Below are 27,237 nucleotides of genomic sequence, written 5' to 3'. Positions count from 1 at the left end.
ATCTTCAGAAATGTGGCTGATTGCATTGTAATGCGGGTGGAGTTTTTCAGTCCAGGGAAATTCATATTTCCCTGGTCTGAAAAACCCCACCCGCAATAAAATACTATCAACCACACCTTTGCACGGCAAGTTCCACCCAAACTTTACTGGATGGACTTCATCGATGGGTTCCCCACCCTGGGACGTGGACAATTTCATACCCCACTAAACATTCCCTTCTCACTGGACGCAGTGTGTAGCGCACTTCCCTCTGTGATACACCTCTCTGAAGATGCCAGCCGCAGATGCAGGTGAAACATTAGGAACAAGATCCACCAGACCACGGCCACGCAGCCCGGAAAACCCACTACAATCAGATCACAGAGGTGTTCAAAACTGCCCTATAGCTCATTTTGTTTCTTGAGGCAGGTAATTACCTGAACACCTTGTTTCGATTTTAAATTGCTTTTGGGAACAAGGGGAGACACGGGTACAGAACAGCCCGGGTTTAGGACCTGGCAGGAAGCATTGAGAGAAGCGGCTGCTAGTGTTGCCATGGAGACGCTGCCGCTGAGCGCTCCATTCAAACGTCCGGGTTTTTTTAATGGATTTTCCTATGGGTGGCGCCGCTCTATGAATTGGTATCTCTATGGTGAAAGCGCACCCCCCCCCCCCCGCGCTTTCCCATTGGGGACCGTTCGGTTCTCACAGGAAATGTCCGCTCTAGCCTTTTCTTTCTGGCCGTGGCCTGTGCGCGGCGCGTGCGGGTGACGCCATCGTGGCCCGCGCGTGGAGGGAGGCTTGTCCGGGGCGGCTGCTATGGCTGCCCGGGAGGCGGCGGCGGCTCACAAGCGGCGGGGCAAAGCGCAGTACGTGCCGGCGGCCAAACGGGCCCGGGCCGACGCGGGGCGCCAGCTGGAGGTTGGCATGTGCGGCATTTTAATCACCTGCAACATGAACCAGCGCAAGTGCGTGGCCGAAGCCTACAGCCTGCTCGGCGAGTACGGAGAGCAGCTCTACGGGCCCGAGCAGGTGCGTTGGTGCGAGGCAGGCCAAAGGATCTCCCTGGTCCCCAGCAGCGGCCAGCCCGATGCCTGTGAATAACCCCAAATGGGGGGTACACTGAACCTGAGCATGGAGGTTCTATTTAGTTATCCCAGGTAGTAACTGAAGAAGGTTCAGGCCATCTGGAACCCGATCTGCCTCTGGGCAGGAACCTTCCAGAAGGCTTATAAATCGGGGGTCTATAAACATATTTCCTACTATGGGAAACGGATGATGGATACTTTCAGCATATTAGGCAGGTCTGGGAGCAACTTCATTGGTTGCAGGCTTGTTTCCGGGTTCAACTTCAGATACTGGTTTTGACCTGTCAAGTATTTTATTGACCTGCTTACCTGAAAGACCACCTTTCCCTACTTGATCCTGTTTGTGTACCTCTGGGCTTGTCTTCCTATAGAGATTAAATCAGGGCTAAAACATTCTCTGGGGTGATCTGTTGTCCCAGTGAATCTTTGATGCTTTCCCAGTTGGATTTAGAAACATTTGCAAGCGATGTTTAGGAAGGCATTGTATCATGGTGTCTTGTTTTGATTGTAATGTATTGTGATTTTAATTGCCTAGTTGTGCATAGTCATAGTTCTGCTGTTATTGTAGTGGGTGCCTCTTTAGTCATATAGTGAACCTCCTTGGGGCCTGCTGAGTGGAAAAAGGCAGCATGCAAATATTTTAACAACTGTTCTAGCTTTGGTCATGCTCTGATTGTGGAACAATTGTGTGTGGACAGTTCACAGACCGCAATGACAGCAGCGTGTCGGGAAGCGAGGAGGAGGCAAAGGAGGAAGATGATGCCGAGGCTGCTATGAGGAAGGAGGTTGATCTGATCCGCGCTTCTACGACACAGAGGTTGAGACGCTTTCAGTCAGTGGAGAGCGGGGCCAATAATGTGGTTTTCATCCGGACGTTGGGCGTAGGTGTGTGTATGCGCCATGAAATGTGATAGAACGTATGCTGTCAGACTATGTATGTTGAGGTTTTCTGTGGGAGAATCCTGATATTTATTTTTATTAATTGGCATGCCACTAAAGCCAGCTTTCAGTAATGTAAAGGACCCAAACCCAGGAAAATCCACATGTAAAAACCTTAGATTCCCTGCTCTTAACCACAACACCACGCTGGCTGTCCACTGGTGCTGAGAAGGTCATGGAGTTGGTTTGCCACTAGACAAGCTTCAGCCATCGTGTGTTCCTGTGCAAGAGCTTCCTTGGGTGAACACAAGCAGTTTCTTGGGTATCTTGGCACCATGCCCTGAAGAGCATTGAATGTCATGACAAGCTCACAGCCAATATGGTTTGCCTGGAGGTTATCGCAGTTGGCGTTTGTTAACGTCCGAGATAACCACCACAGTCTGAACCCACTGCTGTTTCTGAACCGCCTGCAAGTCAAGGCCAGATGTCCCTAGACCACTGGTAGTCTAGGCCAGATGTCCCTAAGACATGTCATTGGTGTTCCTGCTATAGAGCTGGAAAAACACTCTTCTGGTCACTTCTGTCACCCAGACATACGGTGTCTTATCATTTTGGGGAAGAGAGGCCAAACGCAGGTTGAAACCCATTCCAGGGTCAGCCCAGCTCCCCATCGGCCACATTTCCATATTGTCCGGTTTAAGCTTTAGTTTGCTCTCTTCCGGTCCCTCGCAGCCTCTGCATGTCTGTCGCAGGGTGGGTTGGGTTTCTTTCAAAATTTGCACTGGACTATTTCTGCTGCCCAAACCAACCCTCTGGCTGTTCTTATCCTTAGTGTGGGGGAAAAACAGGTTACACTACCACCCTCATTTTCGAACCTAAAAACAGCCAGAGTGGGGACTAGCGTTCTTATAATCGGTACCTGCAATGTACTAAGCATGATAGAAGAACGAAAACAAACAGGTATTTTCAGTTGTAATATAGGGGCTAAGAAATAAAAGTGGAAAACTTTGCATGGCTGCTTCAGGGCAAGAATAAAAGTTAAAACATGTGTTCTTCTGTAATTTATATTTGACTGTGTATATGTGGATTGCTCCCACTCTGTTTTGATCTCCTACAAGTGTTGCTACTTGCAGTCTTTCTTAGCTTTTAAATTATTGTATCTTGTAGACTGCGTTTGTGTTTTTTTCCCCTCTTTTAAAAAATGATTTAGCTGGTTATTTTAGGCTTGTGTGTGACAGAGTCAGTGTGGTGACGTGATTAAGAGCAGGGGGACTCTAATCTGGAGAACTGGGTTTGATTCTCCACACCTCCACTTGAGGTGAACCCGATCTGTTTCTCCACTCCTGCATTCCCGCTGGGTGACCTTGGGCTAGTCACAGTTCTCTCCAAACTCTCTCAGCCCCACCTGCCTCACCAGGTGTCTGTTGTGGGAAGAGGAAGGGAAAGGAGCTTGTAGGCCACCTTGAGTCTCCTTACAGGAGAGAAAGGCAGGGGATAAATCCATACTCTTCTTCTTCTACTACTACTACTATAGAAGAAGAAGAAGAGTTTGGATTTATATCCCCCCCTTTCTCTCCTGCAGGAGACTCAAAGGGGCTTACAATCTCCTTGCCCTTCCCCCCTCACAACAAACACCCTGTGAGGTGGGTGGGGCTGAGAGAGCTCCGAGAAGCTGTGACTAGCCCAAGGTCACCCAGCTGGCGTGTGTGGGAGTGCACAGGCTAATTTGAATTCCCCAGCTAAGCCTCCACAGCTCAGGCGGCAGAGCTGGGAATCAAACCCGGTTCCTCCAGATTAGATACACGAGCTCTTAACCTCCTATGCCACTGCTGCTCCTTACTACTACTAAAATGCTGCAAAGTCACAGTCAATCGATGGCAACCCAGTCAGATTTTCAGGGCAAGCGACGTTCAGAGGCGGCTTGCTGTTGCCTTCCTCTGCATAACAACCCTGGGCTTCCTCAGTGGTCTCCCATCCAAAAACAAGCCAGAGCAGACCCTGCTTAGTTTCTGAGATCTGATGAGGTCAGATTAGCCTGGGCCGTCCATCATGCCAGCGCTTTCTTCTTGCAGAACCCGAGAAGCTGGTGCATCACATCCTGAAGGATATGCACACCACCAAGAAGAAGAAAACGAGGGTGATTTTGCGCATGTTGCCCGTTTCCGGCACCTGCAAAGCCTTCCTGGAGGACATGAAGCGTTACGCGGAGACCTTCTTCGAGCCATGGTTTAAGGCTCCTCAGAAGGGCACTTTCCAGATCGCGTACAAGGCTCGCAACAACAGCCACCTGAGTCGGGAAGAAGTCATCAAAGAGCTGGCAGGTAAGCGGTCTGTTCTTTCTCACTGTTGCCACCTTTCTTCCCTACCACTCTTGATGCTGCTGCATTGCTTTCCTGTGGTTTCTAAATAACCCACTAAATGGCGACTGGTCTCACAATGCAGCGTCACACAATGTCATTTTTCAACAGTTTTGATGCTGAAACTCCCTTACATTAAAAAAAAAAAACATTCTTTGCGTATTTCTAGGAAAGGGGGGTTCCCCTGGAATCATCCCCTCACTTGTTCCTGGAGGAACCGGGTTTGATTCTCGCTCTACCGCTAGAGCTGTGGAGGCTTATCTGAGGAATTCAGATTAGCCTGTACACTCCAGCACATGCCAGCTGGGTGACCTTGAGCTGGTCACAGTTCTTCAGAGCCCTCTCAGCCCCACCTACCTCACAGGGTGTCTGTTGGGAGGGGGGAAGGGAAAGGGGTTTGTAAGCCCCTTTGAGTCTCCTTGCAGGAGAGAAAGCGGGGAATATAAATCCAACTTTCCTTCTTCTCCTGAGTAGGTGTGAATGCTCCACCTTTGATGGAAGGAAAAAACACATCCTGACAGATATGCATTTCCTTGAACTAACCTGTGGCCATAAGATTCTGTGAGATGCATTTCCTTGAACGAATCTGTGGCCATGAGATTCCAGGAGGTGCATTTCCTCGAGCTGTCCTGTGGCCATGAGTTCCAGGAGATTTTATTTTATTTTTTTTGCATCGTTTGGCAATTTTGTTTGGCATTACTCCCCTACTCATCGGCTTCAACCAGCGCTCTCGAGATTTCTCTCTCCTTCGTCTCCTTGCTGTTCATCATTTTATAAACCTTGATTGTGTTTTTCCCCCCTCCCCTCCCCCCGTCACCTTTTTCATTTTTGCAGGAGTGGTCAGCGATCTCAACCCGGAAAACAAAGTCGACCTGGGCAACCCCAAGTTCACTATCGTGGTGGAAATAATTAAAAACATCTGCTGCTTGAGCGTGGCGAAGGACTACGTCCTCTTCCGGAAATACAACCTCCAAGAGGTGGTGAAGGACGGCCAAGAGGACAGGCAGCCCGGTGCCCCGAAGGCGCCGCGGGAGGGCAGCTTGGAAGGGGCCGAGAAGACGACGGAGGATAAAGACCCGCATGGGGAATCAGCTGAGGAAAAGGCTAGTGACAATCACAAGGACAGTGATCCTTGAACCCGCAGGACCGCCGACTGTTTGAAGAGCCAGTGGCTCGGGGTAGCATGGCGGGGTTAACGAGTTTTAAGCATTCCACGTGGTGCCCAAAGTTAGTCTCCGCTGAGAGCGCTGCGTTAGAAGCCACGTCGTCCAACTCCTGTTTGCAGTGTTTCTTAGGACTAATTCTCCTTGTGTCGTTCCTCTGTCAGTGTTGAGGGTCGCATTCTGATGCTCTGTTTCCTGTGGTGCTGAAATGGGTGCTGAAATTCCGCTGCAGTACCTGAGGCCAAGCTGTTTACCACCTGATATGTAGCTTTGCACTGGTGCTGGGTTTTGCAGAACTGGCTGGCAGCCTTCCAAAGTTGTGACAATACTTCTGAAGGCTGCACTTCATGCACAAGGGGTGTCGGCTTTGGCTACTCGCAAAGCCTGCCTGTCATTCAGGGTGGAGAAACAGCTCCTAAAATCTTTTCTGGCAGAGGAGATTGCCAGAAAAGCAGGTAAATTGGGACGGGAATCCCACAGCAGTCAGAACGCTATGGGTGCCGTTGGGCTTTCCCACGATCTCACACCCAGCCTTTGGCTAACCTGAGCAGTGTGCTGATTTATCCAAGAGATGTGGCAACCTTTCTACACACTGATCCACTTTGGAAGGAGTTTCCTTGGGGGACAGCAGGATGCATTCTGATATCATAACAAACCTCAACGTGGCTGCCACGAGCAAGAATACATCTAAGTTGCTGGGTTTGTATGTTCCCTCACTCATTCCTTCTTATGGCAAACTAGTCTCAGTTGACTGTTGTACACAGCCAGGTCACCCAGCTTTCCTTTGGCCGCCTCTTGCACCTCTTGAAAACTGGAAGAGGCAGCCAGCATAGTTCTGCAGAGCCAGGAAGCTGTCTCCTTTCAATTCTTCCTTGGCCTGACAGCTGCAGAGTCACTCCGCTCCTCTGCTTCCCTGGGAAGGAGGGAGCAGCTGTTACTTTGACAGGTGAATGGCCAAACATACCTATAGCTGGAGACTTGAGTGTCTTTTCAAACAAAGATTTATACCCCGCTTTTCAGGAAGACTTGTGGGCATCTTCTAGTTACTAGGTGCAGACGTGTTCTTGAGGGATTTCCTACCCTATCGCCCCACCTAAACATTATATTTTTGTGAACAGCTTTAAAGTTGAGTTTTGTAGACTCTGCTAAAAAAAAGAACCCGCGGGCACTCAACTTTTCATTTGGCCTCACAGCATCTCTCCACAAAAGAATCCTTGCAGTTCCAAACATCTAACGAGGTGAAACGTTTTTGTTTCGTATGTTGTCTTGTATACCTTGCTTCAAAACAGAACAAAACTGGTTTTGTTTCCCTTTTTGAAACTGGTGTTTGTCAGTGAATTTTTTGTCGGATTTGGGTTTGAACTTTGCAGAATACAGCCTTTTCAAAATAAGAATTCAGCATTGGTATTTCTTGTACAAAGTGAATGTAGCAGAGTTTTTAAAAAATTATAGTCGGCTGGGCTGCTCAGTTGCCGGAACCGGAAGGATGTAGCAGAGTTATCTTGCACAGGTTGAGGCTGTCAGCCTTATTCTAACTGCGGTGCATCTTTATCATCCCAGAGGTTAAAATCTTTGAGTACGGGCCATCCCAAGTTCCATCTCCAATAGCTCTGCTTAAGGGGTCTGGCTTGGAAAGCTGTTCTCACCTTGAGACTCTAGAATGCTACAGACCTGGCCTTCATAGATTGATGCTTTGTTTTACTACAAGGCAGGTAGAAGTGTTTATTCTGTGCCTTCAGACAACAATCAGTCCATTATCGTGGTGTGTCCTAATATAAAGAGCTTTTATTTCAGATGTCTGCTCCACCTTTCCATCAGTTACTAGCAATTCAAAGTTGTACAAATACATTCACATTGAAATTGACATGGTAGAAAATTCACATAGAAAATTGGAAAAGAGCCAGTTCTCTTTACTAGTGGAAACTGGGGGCTCAAACTGTCGTACAAGGACCTGCAAATGGAGTTGTTTGCCCCGCCCCCTTCCCCGGTGCCCTTCATCTGTTCTGGAGGTTGATGCAATTGAACAACCAATAGGGATGAGCTGAATTCCCCACAAGCTTTCAAATCACAAGGAATTAGTTTAAAATTAAGTCCTTGTTTAACATCTGTCCCGTTTTTTCCCCCTTCAATAACCCCTAAAATATAAAACTGCATACATGTATTGCACATATTTGGTGTCCCTTTTGGACTTTACTACCTAATCCTGAACAGGGTGGTGGAGAACTTTTACCATATGTGAGTGCCGTGCTTGATCTGTTCCCATTCCTTTTTCCTTAATTCATTTCTTCGGATTTTGCCGCTGACAGTTTTTGGCAGCTGGTGGACAAACTCCACCTGATCGAAAGAAAAAGAAAACGCAAGGTAGTCGCCATATCAATAACAGATATTTGTTTCACGATCAGGCACATCTCAGTCTGTTCTATAACCTCAGAATAGCTTCCTTTATACAAAAGCATCACTTTCGAAAGCCCCAGCCTCCTTCCAAAGAACTCGGGGCAGTGAACATGCTTCTCTTTTTGCCGTTCAATCTTCACAACAGTTCGGCAAGGTAGGCCAGGCTGAGCAAGAATGACTGACCCAAGAGCCCTTTGCAAATTTAATTGCAATTCGGGGGGATTTGAACCCTGGTTAGATCCCAGTCTTTGACACATCAGTCATTTCGCCACCTACCAAGAGTGGATAGATTTTCTTGAATCCTGAAACCAAAGAAAGGCCGAACAGCATATGTGGGGGTGTGGATTTTGATAGAGAAGGTCTGAGTTTCTTCAGCGATATGTCTCGGGCCGGGGGGGTGGGGGTGGGGGGGGGGACCTGAACTCAGGCCCCGGGTTTCAGCCTGACACCTCTCAGATGTTTGTTATAAAAATGGAAAGGAGGGAACTAACCAGAAGAAAAGCCGCTTGTTTGGAAGGAAGGCTACAAACTTTGCTGAATGGATAGTAAACAAGCCAGCCTGTAGCTAAAGCAACCACAACGTAGCAGTATGGAACAACCACGTAAAAGGAGGACGTGATCATGCCTCGGTGGCGCACATGTTAAACTGAGTAGCGGGGTTGACAACGGCCAGGTGTCGCCTGGAGATCTCCTGGAATGACATCTAATCGCCAGATGATAATTCCCCTGGATAAAATGGCAGCTCCGTGTCGTTATACCCCAATGAACTCGCTCCCTTCCCCAATCCCACCTTCCTTAGGCTCCAACCCCCCAAATATCCAGGAATTTCCCAGCCCAGAGTTGGCAACTCCTCACAACTCTGCCCTCACCACCCAGGCGGACTCCACTCGAACCCAGGCCCTTAGCATGGAGCGAGTCTGCACAGGATTGCATTATGGGATTGCTCTTTTCCAGCCAGGCTCCCAAATCTGCTCTTTGGCCCCTTCCGCACATGCAAAATAATGCATTTTCAAACCACTTTCACAACTGTTTGCAAGTGGATTTTGCCATTCTGCACAGCTTCAAAGAGCACTGAAAGCAGTTTGAAAGTGCATTATTCTGCTTGTGCGGAACGAGCCTTTGTCTCCCTCCCTCCCTCTTCAGCTTTCTGTCAGTCCTCCATTTTGCAGGACTTCTGTGGAAGCCAGACTACATTTCCCAGAATCCTTAGGGCTCCATTCCTGTGTGCCTCCATCAACCCTGACCTTTACCTGTTCAGGAACTAGCTTTCCAGCCATGAGGTTTTATTTATAAATTAGTTTTTCAGTCATATCTCCTGGAAAATCCAGTTCCACACGGCCTCTTCAGGACATGAAGCTTGACGCTCCCAAATGGAGGCGAGGCCTCAGGTAGGCCCAGAAAACTACAAGGTTTTGCTGAGGTAGGCCGAGAGGCCCAAAGCCTCCATCCCCTATATCAGTGATGGTGAACCTTTTTGAGACCGAGTGCCCAAACTGCAACCCAAAACCCACTGATTTGTCGCAAAGCGCCGACACGGCAATTTAACCTGAATACTGAGGTTTTAGGTTTGAAAAAATGGTTGGCTCTGAGGCGTGCGTTACTCGGGAGTAGGCTTGGGGGTAGAAGGTGGCTTTGCTTTGCAGCAACCGTGCAACTCTTTGAACGGGTGAATCATGACCCTAGAAGGGTTTACTCAGAAGCAAGCCACATTGTCAGGTAAAGGAACGCACTTTAGTTCTTTGCATAAAAAACAGTGGGGTTTAACAGCGCTTTACAGGATTACCTATACTGCTTCCCCAAAACTAGGTTTTAGGTTTAATGCTAATAATCGAGCCCAGAGACCCAGGCCAGCCTAAATGTGTGTGTGTGTGGGGGGGCGATTTCCCCCCCACATGATGAACTCTGTGCGTGCCCACAGAGAGAGCTCTAAGTGCCACCTCTGGCACCCGTGCCATAGGTTCGCCATCACTGCCTCTACTCTTCAAGATGACACATATTAATTATATTCGTGCACCTAGACTCGAGTTCCTGATAGGTTAAGCAATAATGTATTAACGTTCTTTATTGCAGGCGCTGCAGTTTAGGAGCACCCATTTTGTGGTCAGCCGTTGCAGCAAAGAGAAGTTCGCCTATATTTGATTTGACCTGTTTTTACCGCAGCAGCGTGACTCAACAGAGGCAGCTGGAGGTGTCCATTTTATGGATAAAAAGACGACTGCAGTTTAATCCCCAAAGGGGAGAGCCTGTATCAGAAACTAGGAACTCTGCGGGGAAACTGTTTACAAAATTTAGTAATTTCCTCAGCGATGATTGCCCTTTTCCTGGAGGCCCTGCCTGTTTTGTAGAGCTTTAAACAGGCCTTACTTTTCTGGGATACTTGTAAGGAGCTGTCGTTTTCTTGACGTGGTCTTGAAGCTCAAGGGTTAGCTCCTCCTTATCATGGGATGCAAAGGAAGGAGACAGGACGACGTAAGCTTTCACCACCTAGGAAGAAAAGTCAGGTTGTAACCTTTGGGTAATCAAAAACGCCACTCCTGGCAAAGCAATGTTTACTTTTTTCAAGTCTTTTTAAATTAAATATACAGAGATAAGATCAAATGGTATAGCCAAGGGAAAACTAATGTCCCTCGTATTGCCAAATGATACTTACAATAGAGGTCATTCCTGTTTTCTGTGGGTTTCATTTTTATGGGCCTGGAGAAAAGACAGGGTTTTATCCTCAGGGTCAGCAGTACAGAACAAGGAACTGCAAGTGGAAAGTTGCAGTGAAATCCTGAATGCTGTCTTCAACATTTGCCCACAAAAAATTGTGAGTCCCCCTCCCCAGAAAATCACCCTCTGGAAGGGGGCATCTGGTTCCTGTTGAGAGCTATTGCCCTCGATCAAATGGGGGAGAACCGGCTATAAAAAAATTTGGAGCAACTAAGGAAAAAATAATAATGTACTCATAATAGCTTTGGTGTATGGATGCCCTGCTGTGACCGTCTTTTGGAAATACTGCATGGCATTACCCAAGACAAACTGGATTCCAAGCATGTTTTTGGATGTACGGAAATGTTTAATCCACCAGGGATAGCAGCTGGCATAGGAAGACGCTTCTTGTGCCAGCCAACTCCCTTTGGGGGTATACATATAAATTATGTATATTGTGTATATAAATCAATGATGTGTAAATATGCCTTTCCCCCTCTTTCCCCCCCTTATCATTGTGAATCTTTTTTGTTCTGGCTGGTTTTGCTTCTGGTATTCCAGAGTCTTGTCATTTTGTGGCATTTTTACACCACTGTAAACACTGTTTATGTTGTTGTACGCATTTATACACAAAGGTAACGAGCACCAGGCAGAGGCAACATTGACAGAGGGGATGTTTGCATCAAAAACGTAGGGCTGTGAGAAGCAAAGTATAAATACCGTGTATAAATCCTTAGTATAAATACCGTGTAAAATTGCATTTAAAATCATGTCCATGGGATAGATGAACCTACAAGCTGCACAGCAAAAAGCAAAGACAAAAGTATAGAAGGATGATGAAAGAGGTTCAGTGGGGAATGGTTTGCCCTCATGACATCACAGTTCTTAAATATGAAAGGTTAGACTTTAAATTCTTCATTACCTCCCCTCTGATAGCATCTGGGCTGCTGACCACGGCAGACTCAACCACAGCAGGGTGTTCGATTAATGCATTTTCTACTTCGGAGGGCCCAATACGATACCTAGGAAGAGGAGCAGAAGTAGCCAGATTCTCATTTTAAACGTATATAAAGTTTGGGGTGAGGATTGTCTTGGTTTGGGAACATGTTGGTTTGCTAAAGTATTAATACCCCACCCTTTACCCCCAGCGAGTGATCTTACACCTATGAAATCCGATATAAAAACAGAAAGGAAAATCCATACCTAGAAAAGCATTGAAATACACAGAACAGGCGTTGACATTCTACCTGATATCCTAAAACTCCGCAAAAGGCCATCCTAAGCAGCCAAGGTTGCCAGTCCAGACTGGGAAATACCTGGAAATTTGGGGATGGAGCCTCAGGAGGGTAAGAATTGGGGAGGGGCGAGACTTCAATGCCATAGAGTTCACCTGGCCAAGTGGCCATTTCCTCCAAGTGAACTGAGATCAATTGAAACAGCAGGAGATCCCCAGTCACTACCTGGAGGTTGGCAGCCCTAAAAGCAGTGCCGTTTTCTGGAGGCCAGCAGGGAAGGTGATTTTCTCATCTTCTTCTGAAAGACAGTTTCAGACCACAGGACTGCTACAGAAATATGTCCCGTGGCCACTTTTACAGTGCTGAGAGGTGGCACAGTCAGCAAAAACAGGCAAGCAGAACGTATGTACCAAACAGACCGAAACAGTCCTTTAATTAAGGGTCCTTGAAATAAGGTCCATCTTAACCCGGATGACCCAGGCTAGCCCATCTTGTCAGATCTCAGAAGCTAAACCGGGTCGGCCTTGGTTGGTACTTGGATGAAAGACTGCCAGGGAAGTCCAGGGTTTGCTACGCAGAGACAGGCAAGGGCAAGCCACCTCTGAACCACTTTTATCTTGAAAACCTATGGGGTCACCATAAGTTACCTGCGACTTGACAATTGTAAATAAATAAAGGCCCATGCAAGTTAAGGACCAACGTTTTGAGCTTGGAAACAAGGTGGCAATTTTCATGCTCAGGAACAGGTGAAATGTGTTTACATTGGCTCGCTCCAGTAAAAGCCTTTTGAACCAACTGGAGTTTCTCAATCATTTGTAAGGACAGTCCCAGATAGGATGTGTTGCATGCATTCGGTACCGACTTTACAGTAATGTGAATCAACCTGGCTGGATCCATCTGATTCCATAACAAAATAAATCTCTGGTGTGTTTTTTTTTTGCTCTGAAAGCGAAATGTACGAACCCAGAAGACATAATGACATCGTCGGCTCTCGCAACAAACCACAGGTATCCATCTTCGTCCATCCACCCTCTGTCTCCAGTGAGGTAGAAATTTCCACGAAAGGTTGAGGCCGTTTTCTCTGGATTATCCTTGCAACAAACAATTAGAAAAGGGAGTCAGAACACAGCTGAAATTTTACATTACATCGCTATAAGCTTGAGGTCAAACCAGACAAGATACTGAAAGATCCCAGAGTGGATTGCCAATTCTTATTTTTGTGAAAAGAGCCAGTGTGGTGTAGTGTTTAAGAACAGGTGGACTCTAATCTGGAGAACCAGGTTTGATTCCCCTACCTTCAATTTTAGAGTGGGCTTATCTGGTGAACCAGGATGTGTTTCCGCAGACTCCTCTGCATTCCCAAGGGGGGTGACTTGGGGCTAGTCACAGTTCTTCGGAGCTCTCTCAGCTCCACCTGCCTCACAAGGTGCCTGTTGTGGGGAGAGGAAGGGAAAGGAGATTGTAAGCCCCTTTGAGTCTCCTTATAGGAGAGAAAGGGGGGATATAAATCCAGACTCTTCTTCTTAAAGTTCCCAGATTTCCAATTTCAAGTAGCCCTCCATCCCCCACCCTGAGGTATTATTTGCTTCATTGGTGGAAACAGGTTGCCTGAATGTTCCCTGTATTTTTTCCCACAGGGGAGCAAATAGCAGCCTATTTCTTGTAGCTGCAAAATGGTTCCAATCCAAACTGGGGACTTTCTGCTGCTTTTTAGAGAGTCAATCATGAGCTGCTGTGACCTAAAAGAAGAATAAACCAATTTCAACATGATTATCTTTTAAAAAATATCTTGCCTTCAATTAACCAATTGTTTTAAACGCCCCTGTGGGTTTTTCTTCATTGCGTTCCTTTTCTACTCCCTCTGGTCAATGGTATGCCTCCTGGATGGGCCATGAAAATTTCTGTTCTAGTGTTTGGGAAAGTTTTAAGTGAGGAAAGCATCCTCTCTGATAAGATTGTAAAGTTTGCTTTTTTTTCTGTCTGATTTCTTACGTTTAGAAGAAGAGCTTGGATTTATATCCCCCTTTCTTTCCTGTAAGGAGACTCAAAGGGGCTTATAATCTCCTTTCCCTTCCCCCCACAACAAACACCCCGTAAGGTGGGTGGGACTGAGAGAGCTCCAAAGAACCATGACTAGGCCAAGGTCACCCAGCTGGCATGTGTTGGAGTGCACAAGCTAATCTGGTTCACCAGATCAGCCTCCACAGCTCAAGTGGCAGAGTGGTGGATCAAACCCGGTTCTCCAGATTAGAGTGCATCTGCTCTTAACCACTACACCACACTGGCTCCTTTAGAAAAGCAGCCCTCCTCCTTTTATACATCAGGAGTCCCTTGGGCTCTCGGTAGCGATTTTGGATGAGAACAGAACTGCATATTAACATGTGCCGCGAGGCTGCCACTGAAAACGGCATCCATGTGGTTTATTCCACCTATACCGTATAGACTTGCATGGTGTGGTGATATCATTGTGTGGCGCATCGCCATCCTGAAATGATGAAAAGGGGAAAGTGCTGTGTTATAAATTAAGCCAACCACGTGAGCTGTGAAAAAAGTTATAAAATTGGGACCGGCTTGGATTTGGATTCTGATCGCTTTGATCTCCCCTTCCCTCCCCGTATGAGAGGCAAGAATATTTGCAGAATTGGCATCTATGATCTAGAAAATGGCAAACATGGCGGCCAGTCTGAGTGAGGTATGACTGAGAAACAAACCTCCCAACAGCCTCTGAATACACCTGTTCAGATGCCATTCTTGTTCCTCGTTTTCCACATCTGGTTGACAAACAAGATGTTGTCTTACCTGAACGTCATACGATGCAACCGGCTTACCCATAGAGCCAGGTTTAATTTCCTTTCCTTTTTCCATTAGTGATATCACCCCCTGCAGCAAATAGAATTTTAAACCACCTGAGTTTTAAAAAATCCACAGCTTTCACACTAGGTTTATTAGATCAGAAAAGAGTATCCATTTATTTATTGAGAGATCTGTAAAGGCGGAATGCTTTTATGTATGTCAACAGATTCCAGAGCGGCCCGTGATAGCTTGTTGCAGCAGACGGAGAATCCGGATGAGAGTCTTTGACCTAAATCCTCTGGAGCTGGAAGATGCTGGAGGTAAGATTGATAAGCAGGCAGAAGAAGGCCTTCTCTGTGTTAGCCCCCTGCCCCCCGCTCTCTGGAATCCCTGCCCTTCAAGACTCAAACAGCCTTCTAGAGATCAGTTAAGGAAGGACTTTTTGATTGTTGAAAAGCTGTATTTTAGCATAAGCATTTATTGTCATTGTGCACGCACAACGAAAATTTACAGCAGCATTCCTCGATGCACACAATTCCAGACTCATACCCCATCCTCACTTTCCCCTTCCTCCACCCATCCCTACACAGCCCCAAACACATCAACACGAAGCCCCGGAGTTCAGCATCGCCACAGCTCTAGAGTAGAAGCTGTCTCTAAGCCTCTTTGTCCTAATTTTTATAGACCTGTATCGTCTGCCAGATGGTAACATTTTAAAGATTTGTGCAAATGCAGTTGCTTTTATTTTCATATCGTGGCCACATTAAGGTTCTAAAATGATGAGTTAGTTCCAGATGGGCTGCAAGACGGGAATCACCGAAGCAGTGATTCCACATGACAAACTCAACATAAAAGGCAAAAATCGTTTGGAGAGGGTAAATGCGGACATAAGGGGGATTGAAAACATTTTGGATATGTTTTCGGGTTTTGTGCAGAAAGTGCCGTGTTCTAGCCGGATCTCATCAGATGTCAGAAGCTAAGTAGGGTCAGCCCTGGTTAGTATTTGGATGGGAGACCACCAAGGAAGTCTGGGGTCCTATGCAGAGACAGGCAACGGCAAACCACCTCTGTTTGCCTTGTGTTTCTTTGGCAGCTCTACAGCGGGATTCAACACTATGGCCTCCAGGATGTGTAACCTGCGAATCTGTTCTTATAGACCTACAATTCCCACAGATGCCCTACCGCTTGCAGCCATGCTGGCAGGGGCTGATGGGGAATTAGGCAATCCATGAACATCTGGAGAACCATATGCATGAAGAACTCCCTGCCCAGGTCAATGCTTATAGATTTGCCATGAGAGGCCATCCGCAAGGGATGATCAGTCTCTTGACCATCCCCGCCATGCATGATGCTGGCAGGGCTTATGTGAATCAGCAAAATTATGTCCGGCTTCGGCGGCCCTCAGTGTTGGACTGCGGTTCCATGTCATCCCCTGCCAGCATGATTGCTAGGCAGAAATTTCATTCAGGCTGTCGTCTCCTCATCGCCGGTAGCGCTGCCGCGTAAAAGCTTTCCATACAGATCTTGAGGTTAAGCCGCCATCACACCATGCCATAAGTTGACAGCACTTTACACACGCACGCTTACCACTTCGGTCTGTCCGTAGCCTTCATAGAGGTCCAGCCCTGTTTGTTTTTTCCACTGCACCAGCACTTCGGGGTTGAGCGACTCCCCTCCTGTCGAGCAGTGCTTTAGGCTCTTGAACCTGTAGCTTCAAGTTGAGAAACGAAATAGGGTTGGGGGTAGGGTTGCCTGTGTTTTTCCTGCCCCGTCATCCAAAACGTTTTCCTTCATTGTAATGTCTCCCTCCACACGGTGGGAATATCAGAGACAGCCAGTTGGATCCAGGCAGTTTTTCTGCTGGGAATAGGCCAGGAGAGGATCACCTTTGACCTCTCAAAAGGGCTATGTGGGGGACAATGGAATGTAGAAAGGCTCCCAGTGCAGAGCCAGGGCACTAACCCTGGACGCCCATTGGGCTGAAGACAAGGTTTGTAGCTCTGGGTTGGGAAATATGTGGAGATTTTTGTGGGTGGAGCCTGAGGAGGGTGGGGCTGGGGAGGGGAGGGGCCTTAGCAGGGTATAATAACGTAGACCCCATCTTCCAAAGCAGCCTTTTTCTCCAGGAGAACTGATCTCGGTTGTCGGGAGATCAACTGTAGTAGAGGGAGATCTTTAGTTGCAACCCTCCTTGACCATCTCTTGGAGGTTTGCAGCCCTACTTGATCACCTCTTCACATGTGCCCACCCAGTTCTCGGCACACTCATCTGTGAGACAGATGATTGGAGCAGAGGATTGTGCTGGCTTTAAAAATGTTATTGAAGTATTTGTATAACAGGTCATCTTATAAAACTGCAGGGCAATGCCAACTACTGAGATAGTTGCACTAATGACCCAATCTAGTATCCGACATCTTCGTTTTGTGTTTTAAGTGGGAGGGCTGAGCAAGTTAGTCTGTGGGTCGGATGTCGATCAACCAATAGGGTGGTGGCTCAACCTTAAGTGTAAGGCTCCGTAATTGTGCAGAAAGACAGAGCCTGTACATTCCTGATGCCATTAAAGTAGCGGTGGCCAATTGGCCATGCTGGCAGGGGCTGATGGAAATTGTAGTCCATGAAAATCTGGAGCACCATAGGTTGGTCACTCCTGCATTAAAGAGTCAGGAGTACCTGCTCGCAAAGGTGGAAGCCTTCAGACTAGTTAAGAATAGGCTCTTGGATCTTGATTTTCATAATTTGACTCGTGCTGCCAAGACAACCTGTTCTCCGACTACATTATTAATCCCATGCGCAGCGTGTGAGTTATATAAAGCAGCATTATCTTTCGCCTGCTTTGGATTAATCCCACCTCCAGAAGGGAGAAGCAACTTGGCCACTGCAAAGATGTAATGTGCTGCCATCAGCTCTGCTGGAGGGAAGATTTAAGAATATGGAACGTTCTAAAAGAGTTTGTTCATGTGATATGACTACGGTTGAAACACTTGACCATTCTCTGTTTCTATGCCCTAAATACAATAAGATACGCATGAAATACATGAATTCCATTTTCTTGCAATGTTCTCAGCGGCATGAGTGTTATAAGATACCCAATCTCCTGAACAGCTCTGATGTGCTCTTTTGTGAAATCCGTTGTAAAATTCTATACTCGAAATTAGCAGTTTCAACTGCATTTCTTAACCTTGTTTTGTTTTAAAATTTTGTCCTGTTTTATATGCCAATAAAGGCTTGTGTTGTTGTTAGAGCCTAGGAGTACCTGTAAGATCCTGTTGGACCAGCATCCGATAGCCGGTCGGAGCACTGCACATGGTAGTTACGGGGTACCTGACCAGAGTCTGGAGAGAGAGAGAGCAAGATAAAAACATGGTGAGTTTGCTTAGCAGAATATGAATCTGCTTATCCAACATTGTCGTCCTTTGCGCTCTCAGACATATGTTGGCCTAGTTGGCCAAACTGTGCCGATATCATTAAAATAGAGAAACTTTTAAACCAAAATGAAAGTTAATCTTAAAACGAACTTAGCTTTAAAATAATCATATCTGAAAAATAAATGTAATTTATAAATCACATATCTGGACTTAATTTTATAATTTTTGTATAGCGCAATATTGCATTACATTTCAAATATTTAATCAATCTTTGACTCACTCCACACATGCTAAATAATGCACTTTCAAACTGCTTTCAGTGCTCTTTGAAGCTGTGTGGAATGGCAAAATCCACTTGCAAACAATTGTGAAAGTGGTTTGAAAACGCATTATTTTGCGTGTGCGGAAGGGGTCATTGTCTGGAACAGCTTTAAGTCCCCCCTTTTCTTCAGTTCTGAACACAGGGGGGACAGAAACGATAGGCTCTTAAGAGAATACTTTGCACAGTTACCAATTATGAAAAGTAAACCCAGCCATGTGATAGGATTTATCCTCTTACATTCAGAATCTCTCTGGGATCGAACTGCGGCATGTGGTGTATGAAGACGCTGGAGCCACGAAGCCATGGAGCAAAAACACTCCCTATGGCGGCCTTGATCCAACCTGTGTCGGACATATTCCACATGATATCTGATGGTTTCAAATCCAGCCAGTACCTGCGAAACACAGAAAGGAATAGGTCAGGGCTCATTTTTAGCTTGCCCAGAGATACTTAGAAAGGATGACTGCGTCTTTACTTTATACTTGCATGCTACCGTGTTTCCCCGAATATAAGACAGTGTCTTATATTAATTTTTGCTCCCCAAGATGCGCTATGTCTTATTTTCAGGGGATGTCTTATTTTTCCGCTCCACAGCTGCATGCTCTGGTGTTCTGTTCGGCGGGCATGCTTCCAAACAAAAACTTTGCTACGTCTTACTTTCGGGGGATGCTTTATATTTAGCACTTCAGCAAAACCTCTACTACGTCTTATTCTCAGGGGATGTCTTATTTTCGGGGAAACAGGGTAGTTACCTATGCAGTGGTTCTCAACCTTTTTTAATTCACATACCCCTTGGCAACTCACTTCCCTAGAATTGTGTCCTCAAATTAGCAAACCCATTATTTAATTTTTTTTTCACGTGACCCCCAATGCTCTGGCATGTACCCTTGGGGGGTATACCTACCGCTGCTTGGGAACCACTGATCTATCAGTACTACTATCCTGGTTCTCCCTTCCCAAAGAAATCTGGGAACCATAGTCTGGGGAAGATGCTGAGAATTGTGGTGGAATTTCCCAGTACTGAGAGAGATAACAGAGAGCTATGACTGGCCCAAGGTCACCCAGCAGGCTTCATGTGTAGGAGGTGGGGAAACAAATCTGGTTCACCAGATTAGAGTCTACCGCTCGGGTGGAGGAGTGGGGAATCAAACCCGGTTCTCCAGATTAGAGTCCACCTGCTCTTAAACACTACACCACACTGGTCTACAACTTCAGATGTCAGGGGCAGCCCTGTGTGTTGCCTTTGAAAGTGAGTGAGCTCTGGATACTTCGAAGGGACTCTGCAACATTTCTTTACCTACAAGGAAAGCTACCAGGGAGCTATCTCCTGACAAGTGGCACAAGCCATCCTTTTTGTGCCACAGGGAGCAGCAGTGGCGTAGGAGGTTAAGAGCTCGTGTATCTAATCTGGGGGAACCGGGTTTGATTCCCAGCTCTGCGGCCTGAGCTGTGGAGGCTTATCTGGGGAATTCAGATTAGCCTGTACACTCCCTCACATGCCAGCTGGGTGACCTTGGGCTAGTCACAGCTTCTCGGAGCTCTCTCAGCCCCACCTACCTCACAGGGTGTTTGTTGTGAGGGGGGAAGGGCATGGAGAGTGTGTCTTCTTCTTTTTCTCCAAGTAGGTCACTTTCAGCCAAGTCATTCACAGTATTTAAGGATTCATTTATCCATTTACCAAGTAAATGACTTGCCATTTATTTACTTTGTTTTCACTGTGCTTCAAGGCCGGCTCAGAAGTTTGCACTCTTGAAAAAGGCATTGTTTACAAGAATTAAATGCCCCAGAACTTCCGCAACACCCTCTGAAGGTCCTGAATTCCCTTCAAAGACCGTCTGAATAAAAACGGCTTGGTAGTGTTTGCAGAACAAGGTTAGTGTCAGGGTTCCCTGGGAGGCCACTCCGTAAGGCTGGGCCCAACACCAAAAAGGATCTGTCACCAGCAGTCGGAAATCAGACTGACTTAAGGGAAGTGTGGACAGGAAGAAGTTTGGAAGGCATCTGAGACTCCAGAGCACATACCTTGCAGGCAAGGCACACCCAATGCCAAAGCTACTGTGGGTATGCTCTGCCATCTTGGGAGACCCCGTGGTTCCGCTTGTGAAGTAGATAGTCATGGGTTCATCGCTCTTGGTTTTCACGCAGTCGTGGCTGGAAGGGGCCGCTCTTAAAGGAAGGAAAGAAAGAGTGGCAGAGATTCGTAACGAAGCTGTCTCGTTGGACTTTACAGAAAGGTTTTTGTTGTGGTGGCCACCAGTACTTTCCCGGGCATCTGCTGATCTTTCAGAAATGAGCAGTGTGATTGTAAGGCACGGCTTATTACTGGCTGCCTTTGTTCAAACCAAAGGGTCTTCGTCTGCCATAGCAGCTGCAGGATTTGGAGGACTGGAAAACACTCCGCTTGTGGTTCCATTCCCCTTTTAGGCTTTCCTTCTTTTCATTCCCCCTTCTTTTTTCTCCCTTCCTCCTTCAGCTCTCCTTCATTTGTTTATAGTTTGCTTTTCTTTTTTTTGCAAAGAAAGGAGAGACTGACTGTTTGGCTCCGCCTCCTGCAGAAGCCATTTTTGTTTGGGCTCCGCCTCCTGCAGAAGCCATTTAAATTCCAAGGGCTCCCTGCTTTATAGAGTAGCCCAGTGTCGCTAACAAGGGGCTAGCCTGTGATTCTGGGGGCTGTTCTTGGGACTTCTATTAATCATAGAATAGCCATGTATGCCCAGCCTTCGTGTACAACCCATGTGCTAGTATTTGGTCATGGGGGGGGGGAGGCATTCTTCAAGGGGGGCTATAAGCCTTTGAGATAGACTGGAACCACATCCCATTATTATATTTTTTAAAGGTATTGGCTGTGTTCTTTTTACGCTGCCATCACAGGTTAGCTATTATCGAATGTGTGCTTTCCTCCTTGTTGCAAAAAGGAAGAATTTTTAATGTATTGTCGAAGGCTTTCACGGCCGGATTCAACTGGTTCTGGTGGGTTTTCCGGGCTGTGGGGCCAAGGTCTGGTGGATCTTGTTCCTAATGTTTCGCCTGCATCTGTGGCTGGCATCTTCAGAAGTGTATCACAGGGGGAAGTCCCTGTGTGTAACAGACTTTCCTCTGTGATACACCTCTGAAGATGCCAGCCACAGATGCAGGCGAAACGTTAGGAACAAGATCCACCAAACCTGGGCCACACAGCCAGGAAAACCCACCAGAACCAGAAGAATTTTTAACTCGCTTAAGTGAAGGAGTGTACTTCGGAAACCAGGGCACTCACCGAAGGAGCTCCTTGAAATTCAGCCAGCCGCCTCTCTTGCCTTCAGAGACCAGGAGCTTTGTCCTCAGAAAGGGGCAAGACGAAGAAACAGAATCTACCACTGGGGCCAGGTTCTCGTTGGTGATAATGCCCTTGGCTTTAGAAGCCTGCAGTCGGAACAGGATGTCTTTGGCGGTCAGTAGAGGTGTCCCCGGAATGAAGATAATCCCTGAAAGAGCAGTGAATTGATACAGTCATCTTTGGGGTCAGGCGTGTATATTGATTTATCTGTGTGCCATCAAGTCTCAGCTGATAGAGTGACCCTGTAGGGCACAGGTGTCAAACTCGACCCCCCAGATGTTCTGGACTGCAGTTCCCATCACCCGCTGCCAGCAACATTCTGGCAGAGGATGATGGGAACTGTAGTCCACAACATCTGGAGGGCCGCGAGTTTGACACCTATGCTGTAGGGTTTTCAAGGCAAGAGACATTTGGAAGCGGTTTGCATTGTCTTCCTCTTCATGGGCTGAGAGAGTCGTGAGCAAAGTGTGACAGGTCCAAGGACACCCAGCAGGATTCATGTGGAGGAGTGGAGAATCAAACCTGATTCTCCAGGTTAAAGTCCACTGCTTTTCACCACTACACTACCTCTTGGCTGATTTAATTCCCATAGAAAAAGAGGAAGAGTTTGGATTTATACCCTGCCTTTCTCTCCTGAAAAAAAGGACTCAAAGGAGCTTACAAAGTTCTTTCCCTCCCTCTCCTTGCGAGGTAGGTGGGGCTGAGAGAGTTCAGAGAGAACTGCGACTAGCCCAAGGTCACCCAGCAGGAATGTAGGAGCATGGAAGCAAATCTGGTTTACCAGATAAGAGTCAGCTGCTCATGTGGAGGAGTGCGGAATCAAACCTTGTCCTCCAAATTAGGGTCATAAGAACATAAGAACAAGCCAGCTGGATCAGACCAGAGTCCATCTAGTCCAGCTCTCTGCTACTCGCAGTGGCCCACCAGGTGCCTTTGGGAGCTCACATGCAGGTTGTGAAAGCAATGGCCTTCTGCGGCTGTTGCTCCCGAGCACCTGGACTGTTAAGGCATTTGCAATTGACTGTTAACCACTACCACACGCTGGCCACTGGCTGTAGTGACCTTGGATTTCCTTGGTGGTCTCCCATCGTAACTAAGCAGGGACAACAACGCCATTTTCACCTGTCCGAATGCAGGCTGCATTTAGCAGCCACCATTCTGGTACGCGAGGCAGAATGAGGATCACCCGGTCTCCTCTTTGTAGACCACACGGATCCATGAGGACGTTGGCCGCTTTCCTCGACAGGGCTGCCAGCTCTTCGTAGCTCCATCTCACTTCGCTCCCTTTGCCGTTGATCCACCACAAGGCAGGGTTAGGAGGTCTGTTTCCCTCCTGCAAAAGCAGCATCAGAGACTCAGCATCACGATCTGCAACAGCCTAAGAATAAGCGTGGTCCATTGACAGCTATGAGTCATGATGGCTGAATGGGACTTGGAGAGAGAAAGGCTCCAATCCCTATTTATTATGAAGTCTAGCTGTCTGGCCTGGGCTAGTCACGTTCTCACTATCAGCCTGACCTAAGAGAAAATTATGAGGCAGACTTTGATTTGAATTTAGAAGAAGAAGAATTTGGATTTATATCCCCCCTTTCTCTCCTGCAGGAGACTCAAAGGGGCTTACAATCTCCTTGCCCTTCCCCCCTCACAACAAACACCCTGTGAGGTGGGTGGGGCTGAGAGAGCTCCGAGAAGCTGTGACTAGCCCAGGGTCACCCAGCTGACGTGTGTGGGAGTGTACAGGCTAATCTGAATTCCCCAGATAAGCCTCCACAACTCAAGCGGCAGAGCTGGGAATCAAACCCGGTTCCTTCAGATCAGAGTGCACCCACTCTTAGCCACTGCTCTTAGCCACTACGCCACTGCTACTCCCAAATTTAAGATAAGTATTTTAGGCCGATGTGAACCCAGGCAAAATATGCCAAAATACAGTTGTGTGGCTGCATTTGTGTCTTTCTTCCTATGCAAATGTGGATTAAGAAGCATAGCTTGAAAAAGGAGGAGGAGGAGGAGGTCTACTTTCCCTTCCTCTCCCCTTGTGAGGCAGGTGGGCCTGAGAGAGTTCCGAAGAACTGTGACTAGCCCAAGGTCGCCCAGCAGGAATGCAGGAGTGCGGAAACACATCTGGTTCACCAGATACGCCTCTGCCACTCAGATGGAGGAGTGGGGAATCAAACCCTGTCCTGCAGATTAGAATCCACCTGCTCTTAGCCGCTACACCATGCTGGCTCTGGTACAATATTTATACTCCTTCCCCTAGACCAGTGATGGCGAACCTTTTCAAGACCGAGTGCCCAAATTGCAATCCAAGACCCATTTATTTATCGCAAAGTGCCAATATGGCAATTTAACCTGAATACTGAGGTTTTAGTTTAGAAAAAACGGTTGGCTCCGAGGTGTGCGTTACTCGGGAGTAAGCTTGGTGGTAGTCAGTGGCTTTGCTTTGAAGCAACTCTTCCGACGGGTGAATCACAACCCTAGGAGGGTTTACTCAGAAGCAAGCCCCATTGCCAGCAATCGAGCTTACTCCCAGATAAAGAATCGTGTTTTGGTACTTTGCATGAAAATCAGTGGGGTTTAACAGCACTTAACAAGGTTGCCTACACTGCTTCCCCAAAACTAGGTCTTAGGTTTAATGCTAATAATCGAGCCCAGCGGCCCAGGCCAGCCTAGATGTGTGTGTGGGGGGTGGGGGTTACTCTGTTTTTGCGTGCCCACCGAGAGGGCTCTGAGTGCCACCTCTGGCACCCATGCCGTAGGTTTGCCACCACTGCCCTAGACAGCAGTTCAGCATGGCTTCATTTTGCTTCATTTATCATTCTGGCTTCATCTTTAATCCTTCTCCCTCCCCCACTACAGGTGTGTAAAACTGTTTATCCATTTAGAGAATGTATTGCCTGGCCGAGCAGGGAGTTGCCGTCAGAAAACAGTTACCTTTTCTATCTGCGACCACTTGTCCAGAACGTCGTTTGCGAAATTAAAATACTCGGGGACCTCCTTTTCACACCGGTTAATGGCTTCGAGCTCGGCAAGGTCGAGCGACGCAGACGCCCTGCCGTCTTTACGGAACGACTTCCAAAGTAGCTTCGGGTTCCAAATGGGTCTCGGAGCCCAGAGTTTGACTAGCGTTTTCATAACTGCAGCCGTCTGTGCCCAGGATTGTGTGGTGTTGTGTAGCTTGGGCTTTCAGGAAAAGAAGCGGGTTGAAAATGACTCATTATGTGTTATAATTTGAGCGCCAGACTTTAGGGAGCGTTGCAAAATCCTGCCTGTCTGCCTGGATTCCATTGATTCCATTGAATGTTCTTGGGCTCGGCCCCAGCAGATAAAGAAAGGCCCTAGGCTATTCCATGTGGGACGCCTTTTCCAACCCCCCACCCTCATGAGTAGAGGAAGATGGAAGATTTGTATTAAACGAAAGGGGAAACATGAAGGGGGCGTTCTCACAGAATGGGGTCCACTTCAGTGAAGTCCTGGAAGGGCAAAATCCAATAAGAAATCAATGCTATTGTAGAGTTATCGGCTTAAGATAGCGTTGTTCTGAAATGGAGTGCCAGGAAAATTACTAATGACCAGAGAAGAAGGAGGAGGAGGAGGAGGAGGAGGAGGAGTTTGGATTTATATCCCCCCTTTCTCTCTTGTAAGGAGACTCAAAGGGGCTTACGATCTTCTTTCCCTCCCCACCCCGACAACAAACACCCTGTGAGGTGGATGGGGCTGAGAGAGCTCCAAAGAACTGTGACTAGCCCAAGGTCACCCAGCTGGCATGTGTTGGAGTGCACAAGCTAATCTGGTTCACCAGACAAGCCTCCACAGCTCAAGTGGCAGAGAGGGGAATCAAACCCAGTTCTCCAGATTAGAGTGTACCTGCTCTTTACCACTTCCCCATGCTAGCTCTTATCCGGCACTGGTTGGCCCTTGTGACCCCAGCGCTGTGCCTGCCAGTTTATTGGCATCTGGCACCCACTTCCTGTTTCCCTAAAGCAGACCCGATCCTGGCTTTCCTCCATCGCATTGGACCAGGAAATGCTTCGGGAGATGCCAAAAGGAATCATCTTGGATTCCACAAGGAGCACCCATTCTAAAATTGCTGCCTGCAGGAGGACACTTGAGTTGGAACCTTCAAATATTTTGAGACTGACCCCTTCCCCAAGGCATGAATCAAGTGGTTCACCATGCCCCCTGCCCCCCATGGCAGCAGTTCCCTCTATCAAGATTGCCAAAACATGCACAGACTCAAGAAGATTGGGGAAAGCTCCAGTATCTCCAGTTAGAAGTGGCCCATTTGTTAAGGGGTGGTCCCCACCAGGTGCCCAACCCCGCCAGTTCCCATTACTGGTCCTGAAAAGCCCTTTTGCTGGGTTTGACACCGCTCCGTTTCATCACGCGAAGTGCTTGCAATCTGGATCATTTAATTCTCTAATCATGATGCATTGCTAGAGGTAACAGGGAGCCATCTTTTCGCTTTGCACTAAGAGTAAACTTCTAGCCATCAACCTGTAACGGCACAGTCACGTTGACTATAGCAAGATGCTTGGGACTGTTGGGAAAGGGAGAAATTTCCACAGCGTGCTAGACAAGGGATACAAGAGCAGGAAAAAAGCATGATATCCTTACCTGGAGGCGGCGTGGCTTATGGTCAGATTTCTTTTAATTCTTCCGTGCCGCTCTGCCACGTTGGTTAGCAGTAACTGCTTCCAGCCTCTTCTCCCACCTTGTATTGGCTTTTAAAAACCCCTCGATCTTTGCGTGTGTACCGTGTGTATCTGGCTTTCTGAGGAAAGGATTATCCCCCGCCCCCAAGAATGCAGGTTTTCATTTCACCGGTTAGCCTCTAATAAATAATCCGTGAAGACAATGGGGGGGTGGGGGGGGGGGGGGGTGGGGGGGGGGGGGGGTGGGGGGGGGGGGGGGTGGGGGGGGGGGGGGGTGGGGGGGGGGGGGGGTGGGGGGGGGGGGGGGTGGGGGGGGGGGGGGGTGGGGGGGGGGGGGGGTGGGGGGGGGGGGGGGTGGGGGGGGGGGGGGGTGGGGGGGGGGGGGGGTGGGGGGGGGGGGGGGTGGGGGGGGGGGGGGGTGGGGGGGGGGGGGGGTGGGGGGGGGGGGGGGTGGGGGGGGGGGGGGGTGGGGGGGGGGGGGGGTGGGGGGGGGGGGGGGTGGGGGGGGGGGGGGGTGGGGGGGGGGGGGGGTGGGGGGGGGGGGGGGTGGGGGGGGGGGGGGGTGGGGGGGGGGGGGGGTGGGGGGGGGGGGGGGTGGGGGGGGGGGGGGGTGGGGGGGGGGGGGGGTGGGGGGGGGGGGGGGTGGGGGGGGGGGGGGGTGGGGGGGGGGGGGGGTGGGGGGGGGGGGGGGTGGGGGGGGGGGGGGGTGGGGGGGGGGGGGGGTGGGGGGGGGGGGGGGTGGGGGGGGGGGGGGGTGGGGGGGGGGGGGGGTGGGGGGGGGGGGGGGTGGGGGGGGGGGGGGGTGGGGGGGGGGGGGGGTGGGGGGGGGGGGGGGTGGGGGGGGGGGGGGGTGGGGGGGGGGGGGGGTGGGGGGGGGGGGGGGTGGGGGGGGGGGGGGGTGGGGGGGGGGGGGGGTGGGGGGGGGGGGGGGTGGGGGGGGGGGGGGGTGGGGGGGGGGGGGGGTGGGGGGGGGGGGGGGTGGGGGGGGGGGGGGGTGGGGGGG

General features: G+C 48.7%; 2 protein-coding genes across 2 annotated transcripts; one reads left to right on the top strand and one right to left on the bottom strand.

The window, feature by feature from the left end:
- Nucleotides 1-709: 709 nt before the first annotated feature.
- THUMPD1 (THUMP domain containing 1) lies at nt 710-6,860 on the top strand. The gene is made up of 4 exons (XM_048494594.1): nt 710-1,011; nt 1,766-1,952; nt 4,019-4,267; nt 5,138-6,860. Exons 1-4 carry the CDS (start codon nt 799-801, stop codon nt 5,437-5,439), a joined length of 951 nt encoding a protein of 316 aa, XP_048350551.1. The 5' UTR covers nt 710-798; the 3' UTR covers nt 5,440-6,860.
- Nucleotides 6,861-7,162: 302 nt separating this feature from the next.
- LOC125431619 (acyl-coenzyme A synthetase ACSM4, mitochondrial-like) lies at nt 7,163-26,409 on the bottom strand. Its single transcript, XM_048494595.1, has 14 exons — nt 26,197-26,409; nt 24,514-24,762; nt 22,705-22,915; nt 21,523-21,730; nt 20,289-20,432; nt 18,504-18,660; nt 17,823-17,911; nt 16,167-16,290; nt 14,586-14,666; nt 14,319-14,441; nt 12,750-12,877; nt 11,474-11,573; nt 10,225-10,344; nt 7,163-7,800 (listed from the first exon to the last, which is right to left on the bottom strand). Exons 2-14 carry the CDS (start codon nt 24,712-24,714, stop codon nt 7,693-7,695), a joined length of 1,794 nt encoding a protein of 597 aa, XP_048350552.1. The 5' UTR covers nt 24,715-24,762; nt 26,197-26,409; the 3' UTR covers nt 7,163-7,692.
- Between the last annotated feature and the right edge of the window lie 828 nt (nt 26,410-27,237).

This window comes from Sphaerodactylus townsendi, linkage group LG04 (genome assembly GCF_021028975.2).
Source record: "Sphaerodactylus townsendi isolate TG3544 linkage group LG04, MPM_Stown_v2.3, whole genome shotgun sequence".
Taxonomy (NCBI): domain Eukaryota; kingdom Metazoa; phylum Chordata; class Lepidosauria; order Squamata; family Sphaerodactylidae; genus Sphaerodactylus; species Sphaerodactylus townsendi.
Note: the sequence above shows the minus strand (reverse complement) of the source record. Positions and strands in the feature narration are given on the sequence as shown.

Bases quoted from the DNA above. Each gene is read 5' to 3' on its own strand.
- THUMPD1 (XM_048494594.1), top strand. From the start codon at position 799: ATGGCTGCCCGGGAGGCGGCGGCGGCTCACAAGCGGCGGGGCAAAGCG. The intron at 1,012-1,765 runs GTGCGTTGGTGC...GTGTGTGGACAG, and splicing joins AGCTCTACGGGCCCGAGCAG to TTCACAGACCGCAATGACAG. The intron at 1,953-4,018 runs GTGTGTGTATGC...TTCTTCTTGCAG, and splicing joins CATCCGGACGTTGGGCGTAG to AACCCGAGAAGCTGGTGCAT.
- LOC125431619 (XM_048494595.1), bottom strand. From the start codon at position 24,714: ATGAAAACGCTAGTCAAACTCTGGGCTCCGAGACCCATTTGGAACCCG. The intron at 22,916-24,513 runs GTAACTGTTTTC...CTGCTTTTGCAG, and splicing joins AGTGGTCGCAGATAGAAAAG to GAGGGAAACAGACCTCCTAA. The intron at 14,667-16,166 runs GTAAGCGTGCGT...TATTTGCTGCAG, and splicing joins GCTACGGACAGACCGAAGTG to GGGGTGATATCACTAATGGA.